We start from the raw sequence: 13,579 nt of genomic DNA, 5'->3' as shown, positions 1-13,579 counted from the left end.
CACTGTCGACTTCTTGAGTAGTTTGTAAAAATTGTGAAGAAACATGGCATCATGCTTTCTCAGAAAAAGATGACCATTGCCCAGACAGAAGTTGAATTTCTTGGCATGCACCTTAACAAAGGTACATATTATCCAGGACAGCACATTGCCAGGGAATTACTTAAATTTCCTGAAAAGAATTTTACAACCCAGCAAGTTCAACAATTTCTCGGGATAATAAATTATCTTAGAGATTTTGTTCCAAATATTGCAAGGTTGTTAATTCCTTTGCAACTGATGTTAAAAAAGCATCCAGTGCCATGGGGAAAGGCACAAACTAAAGCAGTTGTGGAACTCAAAGAAATTATGCAAGATCTTCCCCCTCTGCAAATTCCATCCACAGGTAAGAGAATCTTGCAGACTGATGCCAGTGATGAATATTAGGCGGCCATATTGTTCGAAGAACTTCATGGTAAGCGACATCTTTGCGCTTACAAAAGTGGCAAGTTTTCTCAGGCAGAAATGCATTATCATTCTACCTTCAAGGAAATTTTGGCAGTAAAGAATGGAATAAAAAAGTTTGAATTCCATCTTATTGGCCACCATTTTTTGGTAGAACTGGATATGGCTTCTTTTCCCCAAATGACCAAATTCAAGTAGAAGCAGATCCCTCTTCCTCAGCTACTTAGATGGGCTGAATGGTTTTCGAAATACTCTTTCGAAACCAAACACATTGCAGGAAAGAAAAATGTGCTTGCAGACTTTCTCTCCAGACCAAAAGCATCGGCAGAAATCAACATGTATATTCTCAGGCATTCCTTCCCGTTCCGAGCAGACAAGTACAAGATTGAACGGTTCCGAGATTGGCCAAGCCTAGAATATCCTCAAGAAATACTTGAGCAAATTCAAAAAGATAAGCTCATTGAAAATCTTGACAATCTCATGTGGCAATGCCACACAGACCTTTTTCGCCACCATGGAGGATCTATTCTTGACTTTTCTAGATTACACTCGAGGTACCCTTTTATCCACCCATTACTTTGGAGAAAAAATGATTTTACTGACAAACTTAAATGGCTATTATGGTATCTAACCAACAAGTACGTAATAGCTATTGAGTTTCCCACCAGAAAATTTATTCTCCAATTGACCAACTTGCTTCTGGCTGATTACGTTCAACTAAATGAATACGAGAAAAACTTTTTAACTGTGCTCAAATGGTTTTACCCTCCTGTTTATTAGAAACGACTCTTTCTCGAAGAAGTGAAAAAAGTCCGAGATGATCCAGAAACACACACTATTGTACTCTTCCACCGTCCTTGGACTTTTGTGCATAATAATGGTACCATTTCCAATACTCCCGCCGCAGTAGGTACTACTACCTACAAGCCTCAGTCACAACTCCAGGTTGCACGTGTTTATAAATCGTTCCCCAGTCGCATTGGTTCTGTTGAATATAATTACAGGGAACTCCAAAGGATCTTATGTCAAGAAAATCGCATTATTCCAGAAGAAGCATGGGATTACTTCACACCCGTCTCATGGGATCACGAAGGATCTTCCTCTACAACAAGACAAGCACTCAGAGAATACGAGCACGGACAAGCACAGGCACAGCTTGGATTATCACAAGATCACAAAATGTCAGATATAGGAGATCCAGCACAGTCATCTCAAGATCCGGTGCAGTCATCTCAGGATCCATGGGGTGGACCACTCTCTCAAGACCCCTATGACTATGGACCATTGTCCTTATCCGTCGGACTTGATGCCAGCTCTTCCTCTCATTACACACAACTAGGAAATTGGCCCCAGCCAGTTTTGCCTCAGCCAGTCTTACCTGAACCAAATCCACAACCAAGCCTTGGCATCAGAATGTGGAATGACCTCCTGTTATCACAAAACACTCCAAATACTGCTTTTCCAGACCTTTCGACACATGCATCCTCTTCCTCGAACCCAACGCCAGTCATCACTGAAGATAATTTCGAACACATTCTGACACAGAGACAGATAGCAGAATACGAACGTGCAAACAGTTCAGACAGCTCGGATTATGACTATAACTCTGGATGGAGATAAGCTTGTACTATTCCACCTAACCGGCATCATTCTAGCATATCATAGCCGGGTCCTGTTTCACCTATGAATAGGCTTTAAGTGTTCTACGAGTGTGTTGTAGGTGTGCCAAATAATGTACTTAGTTTAGGTGAGTTTTGTTTTATGCGGACAGAAGTCCAATAATGTACTCATTCTAAGTGTGTTTTGTCTTATCTGGACCGTCGTCCAGCATGTATTCCCTAACGCCTATATAAGGCCATGTAATCCTTCGGTTTGGAATAGGAGGAAAAGTTGTGAAATCTAAATCCTCTCACTTTCCATGCCTTTCTAAAAATCTATTTCTTCAAAGCTTGGCATGATCCTCTAAAAAATGCAACTCGGTCAGTTGGGCATAACATCATCCTGGTCACTCTGAGTGTCTCTATGCTCTGAGCTAAATCTCCGGGTAGTTTTGCAGCTAAAAGGCAGTTCCTGAAGGGCTTGAACAAGAGGTTCGCCCATGTGGAATAGCACACCTGCTTTAAGCTGACCCGGTTTTCCCTGGCTCTCAGCATAGATCCCCTCATTGCTAACTACAAAAAACTCAAAACTGATACATCTGTGATAATTTTGCCATCCGTTAGTTTCCATTAAAATCCTGAATTGGATGACATTTGTGCCAGTTTGGGGTTTCACCCTCCGTTTATCACATATGTACCACTTTGTCATTTTTCGTGGTATTAATTCAATTTAACAAAGGGTAACTGTGGAGTTTTTGGTGATCAAAAAAATTAGTACGGGTAAATTTGTCATGCGTGTACTAGTTTGGGGTTTTTCATTATCAAAAAATTAGTTTGGAGTAAATTTGTCATAGATGTACTAATTTGGAGTTTTACGTGGTATTTACCCTTTTTAAAAAAAAGACTCTTCTACTATAATATAATGGCATCCTTTTTTTTTTAATTTTCTCTTTTTATTTTTCATCACTCTATTTTTTTTATTTTGATATTTTTTTAATGCTTTTGTTAGTTTCAAATTTTCCACTCATGAGTCAGTTCTAACGTGTAAAGACATGGTTCATCAATTTGTGATATATATATATCTCTGTTTAGTTGGTATTTCTTTTGTCATTGCTCAGAATTTAATTTCCTTCAAGATTTTCGAAATCTCTCTCAGATTTATTCGTGTTCTATATTGTATATGAAAGTAGCTCGTAAATATTAATAGGTTTTGTTCTAATGGTTGATTAACCAAGAAAGGCGAGAAAACTCTCGTAATCAGAGTAATCAAAGCACAAAAGGCAGACCTGATCATGAGCTTGATGGCCTCGCGAGCCCGGCAGGCTCGACTTGAAGGTATCCTTTGGACGAGCTTGGGTAAGGGTATTTGATGGGAAAATTTGATTGTACTCGAAGACTAATGTGCCCTGGGTAAGGCAAAATTTAAATTTTACACTTTCCAAAAAGAATCATTAAAACTCGCCCTCCATGTTAAGGCGAATTTTAATGGGATTCTATTGCAAAATAGACGAAATTGCAAGTTAGGTATGCTAAAGATAACCGTGAGTGTAATTTTGTAAATCTCTTAAGTTTAGATTTTAATAATTTAATTCATCTACTAAAACGATCCAAATTCTATGTTTAATGCTATAAAGAAAAGCAAGCTCTTAACTTCGCAATTATACATAGGCACGACACCGTTGGATGTTCAATGTCATACGAGACTGGCACCACTGGATGCGCATAAGCTATACAGGAACATGCCGCACAAAGAAAAGTAATAAATAGTATTGTCAATTTAAAATTGGGTTTTTATTCTACAATGAGTCACCGTGACTTGAGTGTCGTGGCTTCGGTTTTGGACGCTGGGGTCTCGGGCCTGGCCTCGATAGACCCGAGCTTGCCCTCGATAGATCCTAGCAGACCTGGCCCGACCTTTAGACTTGGGAACGAGGGTCAGGATTCCTACATCCAAACGCAGAGTTTCTGACCCGAGCGCCAGCACCACCTACCCGCAACTCGAGCCCGAACCCAAGGTCCCTCGACCTTGCCACTAGCAATCCCCGTTGTTAACGGCCGAATCGGAACCCACAGCTCGAGCTCGCGAGCCGACTCGAATTTCGCCCCCCGCTCCAATCAAATCCACCCACAACATAAGAAGTATCGACACACACACACACACACTCTCTCTATCTCTCTCCTCTCGCAGTTCCAAAATCGTCCTCAGCAATCCGACGATCTCCCCGATGTTCTCTTCCTCACCCGTCGCTTAGTTCTACTCTCTCTCTCTCTCTCTCTCTCTAGCCCTTGGGAGAATAATGGCTTCCCTGACCCGGCCGCCGGCGTCGCTCCCCGGGGCCGCGGCCTCCGATCTCTTCGGAAGCCCCGGCGGCGGCGGCGGCGGCGCCCGCGGCCTCTCGCTGAGGGCCCTGGGGAGGGCGCGGCTGGGCGGCGGCGGCGGCGGGACGACGACGAGGAGGGGCGGGGGCGGCGGCGCCGCGGGGGCGGTGGTGGCGAAGCTCAGGAAGGTGAAGAAGCACGAGTATCCCTGGCCCGACGATCCGGATCCGAACGTGAAGGGCGGGGTGCTCAGCCACCTCTCGCCCTTCAAGCCGCTCAAGGAGAAGCCGAAGCCCGTCACGCTGGAGTTCGAGAAGCCGCTCCTGGCGCTGGAGAAGAAGATCATGGATGTGAGTTTGCTTCTGTGTATCTTGTGGGGCGTGTGATTTTGATCATCGGTGACCGCCCTTGCCGTGAGCTGATTGCTTTGGAAAATCGCGAATTTCGGTCTCTTTGCAGGTGAGGAAAATGGCAAATGAAACTGGCTTGGACTTCAGCGATCAGATTGCTTTATTAGAGAGCAAATATCAACAGGTTTGGCATCGCTGCTCTTGTGTAGAACCTTTTCCACACGGTAACATGTAATTCGCATCACTATGTTAATGTGCTCTGGGAGTATGGCCATATATTAGATTCACTCACTAGTATCAATCATCATACGATTAATGGCAATGAATTATAACTGGTTAGGAACCAGTTATATAGCCTAGGGTGCTTCTGCCACTTCCTGACCCAGAATCTTTTTTTTATTTCTACTGCTTATGGCTTTGCAGGTTAACAAGTAGAATCTGATGCTCACAATCTGAATTAAAATTAAATTGTCCTCGTCTTGACATGCCGGAACAATGGCCAGCTAATCTGAAACAAATAGAGAGCTTCCCTGGACAAACCAATTACAATTCTGGATTAGATATTCCCCGTTTTTGGCTCCTAAAACTTGGCCAATAACATCAACGTTTTACCAGTTTGGTCTCTCTCTTGCACTTTAAATTTGCACCACCAATCAACTTATTTGTATCTTATAAAGTAGCAACCTGGCTCGAGGATGCAAATGCTTGATGCGAATTATTGGTATGTGAACATGAATTGGTGCGAAGAAATATTAGCAGACTTGTCAAAACTTTTTCCTCCCATGTTTAGTGCTGTAAAAGTGGATTTGTAGAGTTAAAAAGGAATATGGTTGCTGTTGCTAATGGTTTATCATGGATGGAGTAATCTTGCCTAGATCGATAATAGATTCTAAAAACTCAGTTAGAGTGTGATGGACATGAAATGGAGTCTTTTGAACTGAAACTTATTGGCAATGGGCCACGAAGGATCTAAAATTCGAAATGACATGGTTAGAAAACTTAACAGAAGGATCTGGAGAGTGACTCACCTAAAGCATACATTATGAACATAGAGGGGAAAAAAACATGGAGGCGAACCAAACTTCCCACAAAAACTGGGACTTGTGCTTGTTTCTAGTGCCTTACATTGAGATTTTCTGAAAATTATCGACCTGAGCGTAAACCTAACCAGTCACCTTGGCTTGAAAATGAACGCGTATTTCTATGACCTAGCTTAGATATATACCCTGATGAGTTTTCGACTTGTCTTGACATGACTATGAATGACTTTGGAAGCATACTGTTTTCCTCTTCATGAACTTTCGAGGGAAGGAGAAAAACTAAGTTCTTTTGCATTACCTATAGGCCGCACCTTAGATTACTTTTTCAGATGGGGTGCTTGTTGGATTTCTTGTTTCATACAGTTAAGTGATATTGTATTTGACGGGTTGGGGGAAACCCAAAAGACATGAAAAGACTCTTTCGGGTCGAATGCCCTACAATTCTTGTGTGACATAGATTCAGATGATTATGACATATACCCCAGTTTTTGCCAATTTTTAGAATTTTAAGTTTCATTAAAAGTTGATTTTTTTCAACTTGTTAATCTTTTGGATGCTACTAAAATGTTCTTTTCTTGGTTTATTGTCTTGTATACAGGCTTTGAAGGATTTGTATACTCATCTGACTCCTATCCAGCGTGTGAATATTGCCCGACATCCCAATCGGCCAACCTTTCTTGACCATGTATTTAGCATTACTGACAAGGTGTCCATGCTCTGGCTTATCGATTGGAAATTGGCCTCATGCTTCTGTTTATATGTTGCTTGATTCTTTCCTGCGATGCTTACATACTACTCAAGATTTATGTGTTCTGCAGTTTGTGGAGCTTCATGGAGATAGAGCTGGATATGATGATCCTGCCATTGTTACTGGTATAGGAACCATTGATGGGGAGAGGTACATGTTCATGGGCCACCAGAAGGGGAGAAACACAAAAGAAAATATTCAGCGCAATTTTGGAATGCCAACTCCTCATGGGTAATGCCAATAAGATGGATATACCTTCAATAGACCACCAACCTTAGAGTAGATTTGGCATCTGGACAGTGCAGTGTCACTTACTTGTGTTTTACATTTCTAAAAGTTCAGAAACTAACGTTTTTATGCTAAATCAAGTTGTTCTTTTACTACAGTTACAGGAAGGCTCTACGCATGATGTATTATGCTGATCACCATGGATTCCCCATCATTACTTTCATTGATACACCTGGGGCCTATGCAGATCTTAAATCTGAGGAACTTGGCCAAGTAGGTGAAACAATACACTTTTATCCCAATTTGCACTGTTCACTTCCAAATATAACTGCAAAGTTCTGTTTGCTTCATTTATGTGCAGGGTGAAGCCATTGCTCACAATCTCAGGACTATGTTTGGTCTGAAAGTACCTATTGTTTCTATTGTTATTGGAGAAGGTGGCTCTGGTGGTGCTCTTGCCATTGGCTGTGCAAATAAATTGTTAATGCTTGAAAATGCAGTTTTCTATGTTGCCAGGTAATTTGAGTATCATTGCTTCCGTTGCAAATGGGGAATAAATTCCATCACTAGATGTCCTTTTCCTGCTTCACTTTTCCATATGGATAGATGGCTAAGAAATGTTAGTGGGTTGTTATGTCAATTTAAACACGCATACTTCTGTTTTTTGCAGCTTAATCTATGACAGAATTTTCTTTTGGAAGTATGTTCATCATATTATCATGTGCATGAGTTGGTGATCATGTGCTATATGGGGCAGATTTGGTGTCCCATATTTTAGTCATTCAACTTGTGCTGTTCTCCTGTTTGCTTCTGTTTTTCATCTACACATAGGGGAACTCTACATTTTGCCAATAACGAATATGCTTTGGCTTCGGGCAAATGAATGCTAAGTGTCTTTTTTTATTTTCAAAATTCTATTTATGCTGTTATGAGCATGGAAGGCATGTTTTGGTGGGAGGAGGGAAAAGAGAGGGGACAGTATGTGGAGAAGGGAAAGTTAGATGAAAGAGTCGTTTCCCAATTCTCAGGATAAGAGCGGAAAATGAAATAGATGATTCTGGGAGAAATATTGTCTAGTGGGCACACCAGTTTTGTTCCCTAACAAAATGGAAAGAAATTCCATTCGCCCATTTCGCCCACTACTGATTTAGAAATTACGCGTAATATATGCTTGCACAGATTACTCTCTTGGAAGTATGACTGTAACTGACATCGTAATTTTCCTTTTGGTTCTGTTCCTTTATAACTTTTTCTTCACTTTTCATTCTTCTATCATTTTTATCCGGACACAAATTGAGCAAGCAGGTGTCTGTCCCTCTTCATTCATTTCTCTCTTCTTCACCACCTCGACTTTCTTTCCTCCTCTACTAAGTTCCCAAGATTAGCATAAGAGATGTCATTCCAGTCGATTTTCCCTACACTTCTTTCTGTTCAATCCTGAAGATGAGATTAGATCGTGTAGCAAACATTATTCACTATATGTATGCTTTTTTGAGATATGACTTCTAGACTTTTGGGATGGCTAATTCCTTGTAGTGAACTCAGAAGTAAACTTGAGAAACTGTTAAGAGTTGTTTCTTTCAGTCTCCCCGAAGAACATATTTTCTGGTTAAGTAAGGAAATTGTCGGAATTTCGTCTTGGTGTCGTAGATTTCCATTCGTACAGTGCTGTTCTGTTTCTTCAGTCATGGAAAGGCAGAAAACAGGCAAAAGTTTTTCCTTCATTCACCATGTACTCGCATTATCTATGTATTCATAGAGACAGATTTGTGCAAAATGTAAATTGCACATGGGCGTGTGTGTAATCCTATGCAAATATATGGATGCATATAAGTGTATGTACACATGCATACGCAGAGAGAGTAGGATGCTCATAACCACCATTAGCATGATCAATGACAAGGACTTTGATGCGTTTATTATCACCAAGACGGTTGCCTAATGCTCATGCATGATCAATGCCCTAGATCATTCTGTTTGTCTTTGTTCCTGAATGCCAGTATTTTCCTACCAGTGTTTGAGTCTAAGTTGCTACAGTATGCTGTTGATTTTTCGAAATGCCGAAGCTGTATTCCCATTTCTTTTTTGCAATTATGTCTATCTCTTGCACCTAAGTGATTTTTTTTCCTAAAAATAATGGTTTTATCTCTTTCTCTGTCTGTCTGTCTCTCCCTCTCTCTGCTTTTCTCTTTAGTCCTGAAGCTTGTGCTGCAATCTTGTGGAAGACTGCCAAAGCTTCTCCGAAGGTGATCACAATGTTTTTAGTGCTGATTTTCTCTGCAAGAAAAGGTTTTATAGATGAACACTTAACTATCCCCTATCCTTCAGGCTGCTGAGAAGCTGAAGATTACAGCTACGGAGTTATGCAAATTACAAGTTGCTGATGGGATCATTCCAGTATGTTTCTTTACCCTATATATTCTGCTTCTGTGAGCCACTACAGTGGGGTCCAGAATTTGTATAAACGCACACGGGGGGACGGATCTAGAAATATTTCTTAATTGGGGCAAAATTGGGTTGATAATTTAGTAAGTAATATAGTTTTTACCCTTAAAAAATATGCTAAAATTAATACTATATATAGGTTTTCTCTAGATATATAGGAACTACATATTCATGATTCTACGATTTTTTATAAAATTTCATCAACTAGTGGGGGCAAATTGAAATAAAAGTATTTACTATTGACTTAGTTGTCTATTATTTGATAAATGTAATGGAGGCAAAAGTTGTTTTCTTGGTCAAAATCATTTAGTATAACCTTTGAAACTTTAATGTATTTTTATTGTTTTGAAAAAAATGAGTGGGGACAAGAGCCCCGTCTTATGAACATAGGTCCGTCCCTGTATACACAAAAAATAAAAACAAGCATATATCCACAACTTTAAATTTGGATAATGTGATTACTCCTTTTCAATTGCAATTGTTATCCTCTTGGTGCTCTTGAATTTGCTCAACATGGCTGTTCGATTAAAAGAACATGGTTGGAACATACCATTTTTCTGTAGGGATTTTTTACTTTCATAATGTAGAAAAGAAAGAAAAAATTCCACTCCTTTTCTGGCATGCTTAATATTGATCTAATAGTCAGTGCCAGAGAGATTTAGACCAAGCGGAAAATGGAAGATAGCAGATTTTATTTTATGTTTTATTAGCAGAAATTATTTGAATGTCATGATACTTTGCGATTTCGCTTTATTTGATGATGGTGATTGATGCATTAATCAATGTGATAAAAAATTTCAACAGTTATACGTACCATTTTGCTACCATTTTTCGTAATAATTTTGTTGATCATTTTTGTATTCCAAAATCATTATGAATTAAATAAGAAGTTGGTCAATAGTTTAAAATTATTGGGCGGAGAGCTTTTTCACTGATAAGTTGAACTCTGAGTGAATAATGTCACTCTTGCATGGAAAATAACAGCTTACAGAGACAGAGACCCTAATGAACAAAAGTTGAAAGTAAATATGATGGAAAAATGCTTCTCAAAGTGAGACTCATAAAATAGTTTAGTAGAATGTCACATTAAAAGCAAACAGTCAAGCTTTAATATTCACGCCACGGAGTCATTTTCTAATTTAATGAATACTGTCATATTCTCTTGCAGACATTTGATGAGGAAGAAAATTATTGAAGTCATCACCTTGTGTTGTTGGGACATCATTAATTTTTTTTGTTTGGATGTCATGACAAGAACGTTTTACTCTTGTGTGTGGTTTAACAGGAGCCTCTTGGAGGTGCCCATGCAGATCCATCTTGGACCTCGCAACAGATTAAAATTGCAGTGGTTGAAGCTATGAATGTCAGTATCTCTTAGTCTGTTTGCATCATTATCTGAATGAGTACTGACTCCTTGATTTGTTCAGGAGCTCAAGAAGATGGACACACAAGAGCTCCTAAAGCATCGCATGCTTAAGTTCCGAAAAATTGGTGGATTTCAAGAAGGAATTCCGGTGGATCCCAAGAGGAAGGTGAACATGAAGATGAAAGAAGAACCTTTATTAGGAAAGATTTCTGATGCTGAACTGGAGAGTGAAGTGGAAAAGCTGAAACAGAAGATTGTAAAAGCTAAGGAATCATCGGCTGAAGCTTCTGATAGTGGTCTGGATGAATTGATGGAAAAACTCAAAAAGGAAGTGGATCATGAGTACTCCGAGGCAATTAAGGCCTTGGGCTTGGATGAAAGAATGTCAACATTGCGAGAAGAATTGGTGAAAGCTAAGCAACAGGAGCAACCCCTGCATCCTATTTTAATGGATAAGATTGATAAGCTAAAGAAAGAGTTCAATGAAGGTTTGCCAGGAGCTCCCAATTATGAGAGCCTCAAGAGTAAGCTTGACATGTTGAATGAGTTATCTAAGGTGAAGAATGCTGAAAAGGTTGCTTCACAGAAGGAAGAAATCAATAGGAAACTGAAAGAGGTATTAGAACGTCCTGATTTGAAGGAGAAGGTTGAAGCTCTGAATGCTGAAATTGAAGACTCCGAGGCAACTTCTCCTGAGGATGTAGATGAAGGCCTGATGTTGAAAATTATCAATTTGAAGAAAGAGATAGACATGGAAATGGCCAACGTCCTTGAATCTTTTGGACTGCATGTTGAGGCCATTAAACCTACCAGCAGAGATATTAGTCCACAAACTTCAGTCTCAGAATTTAGTGCTAAGTTGGGTAATCTAAATAAAGAAATAAACAACAAAATCGAAGAAGTTGTCCACTCAACAGACCTGAAAAATTTGATGGAGATGCTGAAGATGGAGATCGTGAATGCAGGAAAGGCGCCTGATTCGTCGTCGAAAAGTAAGATCGATGCTCTACAGCAGCAAATTAAGCAGAGGCTTTTTGAGGCAATAAATTCTACAGAACTGAGAAAGAAACATGAAGAGCTGACAGCTGAGATTTCTGAGGTTTTGGAATCTTCTGGAGTATCTAATGGAAGTTTGAAAAATTCTAGCGGTGAAGAAAGTCCCAAGCCTGAGGAATCAAGAATAGGGGCCAATGTGGGAGGAAATGGCAACTAGTTAGGGTGAGTTTAAGTTTCTCCGGTCTCAATTTACTTCTTCCCTTTCAAAAATTGTTTATTCATTTTTTACCTGCGGTGCTGCATTTTTATCTTTTAAATAGAATAATTGTGTAATTATTCTGATTTTTTTTTTTGCAAATGGAAATAAAAATAATTTGGCATGGCTTGAAGTCATAAACTGCTACCGTTTCAGTATCTTATTGTGTCGTAGCAACAACCAGTTGCAAAGTTCGATAGTGGAAGGGCTTTGCTATTTCTATTCACTGTTCGAACTCCTTGATGACAGCGGATAGCTTCCCTGTTCTCTAGTTGTCATTGCAATAATGTTTCTGTGCAGCATTGTCTCCTTCCTCCGGATGCAACTGGGAAAGTGAGAAAGGAACGGACACCCGTTTTCACCCGGGCAGTAACGCAGCACTTATTTCCAGGTTGAAATGCGTTCAAATTTTCACTCCCTTATTAAGCATTTGATGCATCTCAGTCCTGCCACTGCACTTACACACGCACAAGTACCAGGGACAGATTGGGCTTTCTTATTTTATCTGCTCAAATACTTCCCCTTTTTATGTTGAGAGTATTTTCGGTTTATCGGCAAAGAGTCCATTCACCTTCTACCTGAAATCGAGCAATCGAGAACTTAATTTTCCTTTCCATGAGATGACAGATAGAGAACATTTGTATATGTTGTGCTGAGTGATGGTGATAACTTAAAAACACTGCGCTCGATTCAATAAAATTCTTGTGAGTTGCCTTATATATAGAGTTGTGTCTTTCTTTTTCGTTTTGGTTCGTTTGGCTTTGAAAATGTAGTCTTATTTTTTTTTATGAGATGGAAGGTATGCGCATAGTGGATAATGATGTACAGGGACAATGACACAAATATGTGGTCTCGGATCTATAGTCAATACTGTCCTTAAACTATTTTAATCTTTTCAATGTAACATCGAGTTTAAAGAGTTTGCTGATGTGGACTCCAATCTGTTGAGTTCTAACGATGGACGTCGAAATAAAACGTGTGGACCGTTTTAGGTGTCATATTATCAGTTTATTTTGGAAAACTTTGATACACATGGATGTATCTCTCTTTCATGACAGAAGGAGAAAAAAAAAACGGAAAAAAGAAAAGTGGCATTTCATTATCAGATGAGGTCCGTCTCTGATCTCCTTCTTGGAGCACCTCCCATGGCATTCTCATCGATGCCGACGCCAGTACAAAAAACGGAAAAAAGAAAAGTGGCATTTCATTATCAGATGAGGTCCGTCTCTGATCTCCTTCTTGGAGCACCTCCCATGGCATTCTCATCGATGCCGACGCCAGTACACTTAGGCCCTAAGTGCAACATAGCATTACAGACATGCTCGCTGACGCCTAGATCATCACCGTCGTGGCCATCGGCCTCGATACATAAACTCCTCTTCCCGCTTTCATGAGGCTACGAGCAATCCATGTCCGAGTCTCGGCTCCGCGGTCATGGCCAATCATCCCATATTGAATGTTTGATTTTGAGGAAGAAGATGAAGCCTTGGTTTATGAGCAATGGATTTTGTTTCTTCTTAAAACCCCTAACTTTTTTGTCTACTGAAGAATTGAAGAAGATGGCCCAGAAGAAAAGCAGGAGCATATCGCAGTCACATCCTACCTGATTTATGATAATCCGGCTCATCAATCAGGGTTCTTCATTTGTGGCTTCATTTAATAGGATTACATTGAACATTCGAGAATAGTTTAGCGGGCCGCATTAGATAAGTTGAAAGTCTAGGAACGACATTATTTCCACGATTGAAACGCATCATACCCGTTCAAGTACTATATTGTCGGTCAGGAAATT

General features: G+C 40.0%; 1 protein-coding gene across 1 annotated transcript; it reads left to right on the top strand.

Annotated features, from left to right (window-relative positions):
* The first annotated feature begins 4,196 nt into the window (after window positions 1-4,196).
* On the top strand, window positions 4,197-12,506 carry LOC115672215 (acetyl-coenzyme A carboxylase carboxyl transferase subunit alpha, chloroplastic-like). Its single transcript, XM_056316775.1, has 10 exons — window positions 4,197-4,708; window positions 4,818-4,892; window positions 6,347-6,454; window positions 6,567-6,727; window positions 6,883-6,997; window positions 7,086-7,240; window positions 8,919-8,970; window positions 9,053-9,121; window positions 10,455-10,532; window positions 10,597-12,506. The coding sequence occupies exons 1-10, from the start codon at window positions 4,337-4,339 to the stop codon at window positions 11,746-11,748; spliced, it is 2,337 nt and encodes a 778-aa protein (XP_056172750.1). The 5' UTR covers window positions 4,197-4,336; the 3' UTR covers window positions 11,749-12,506.
* The last annotated feature ends 1,073 nt before the right edge of the window (window positions 12,507-13,579 follow it).

Source organism: Syzygium oleosum, unplaced genomic scaffold (assembly GCF_021117445.2).
Source record: "Syzygium oleosum isolate NSW1041296 unplaced genomic scaffold, Sole_v2.1 Sole_v2.12, whole genome shotgun sequence".
Taxonomy (NCBI): domain Eukaryota; kingdom Viridiplantae; phylum Streptophyta; class Magnoliopsida; order Myrtales; family Myrtaceae; genus Syzygium; species Syzygium oleosum.
Note: the sequence above shows the minus strand (reverse complement) of the source record. Positions and strands in the feature narration are given on the sequence as shown.

Excerpts from the sequence above, each read along its gene's own strand:
- LOC115672215 (XM_056316775.1), top strand. The coding sequence starts at position 4,337 with ATGGCTTCCCTGACCCGGCCGCCGGCGTCGCTCCCCGGGGCCGCGGCC. Across the intron at positions 4,709-4,817 it reads TGGAGAAGAAGATCATGGAT|GTGAGGAAAATGGCAAATGA; the intron begins GTGAGTTTGCTT and ends GTCTCTTTGCAG. Across the intron at positions 7,241-8,918 it reads GCAGTTTTCTATGTTGCCAG|TCCTGAAGCTTGTGCTGCAA; the intron begins GTAATTTGAGTA and ends TTTTCTCTTTAG.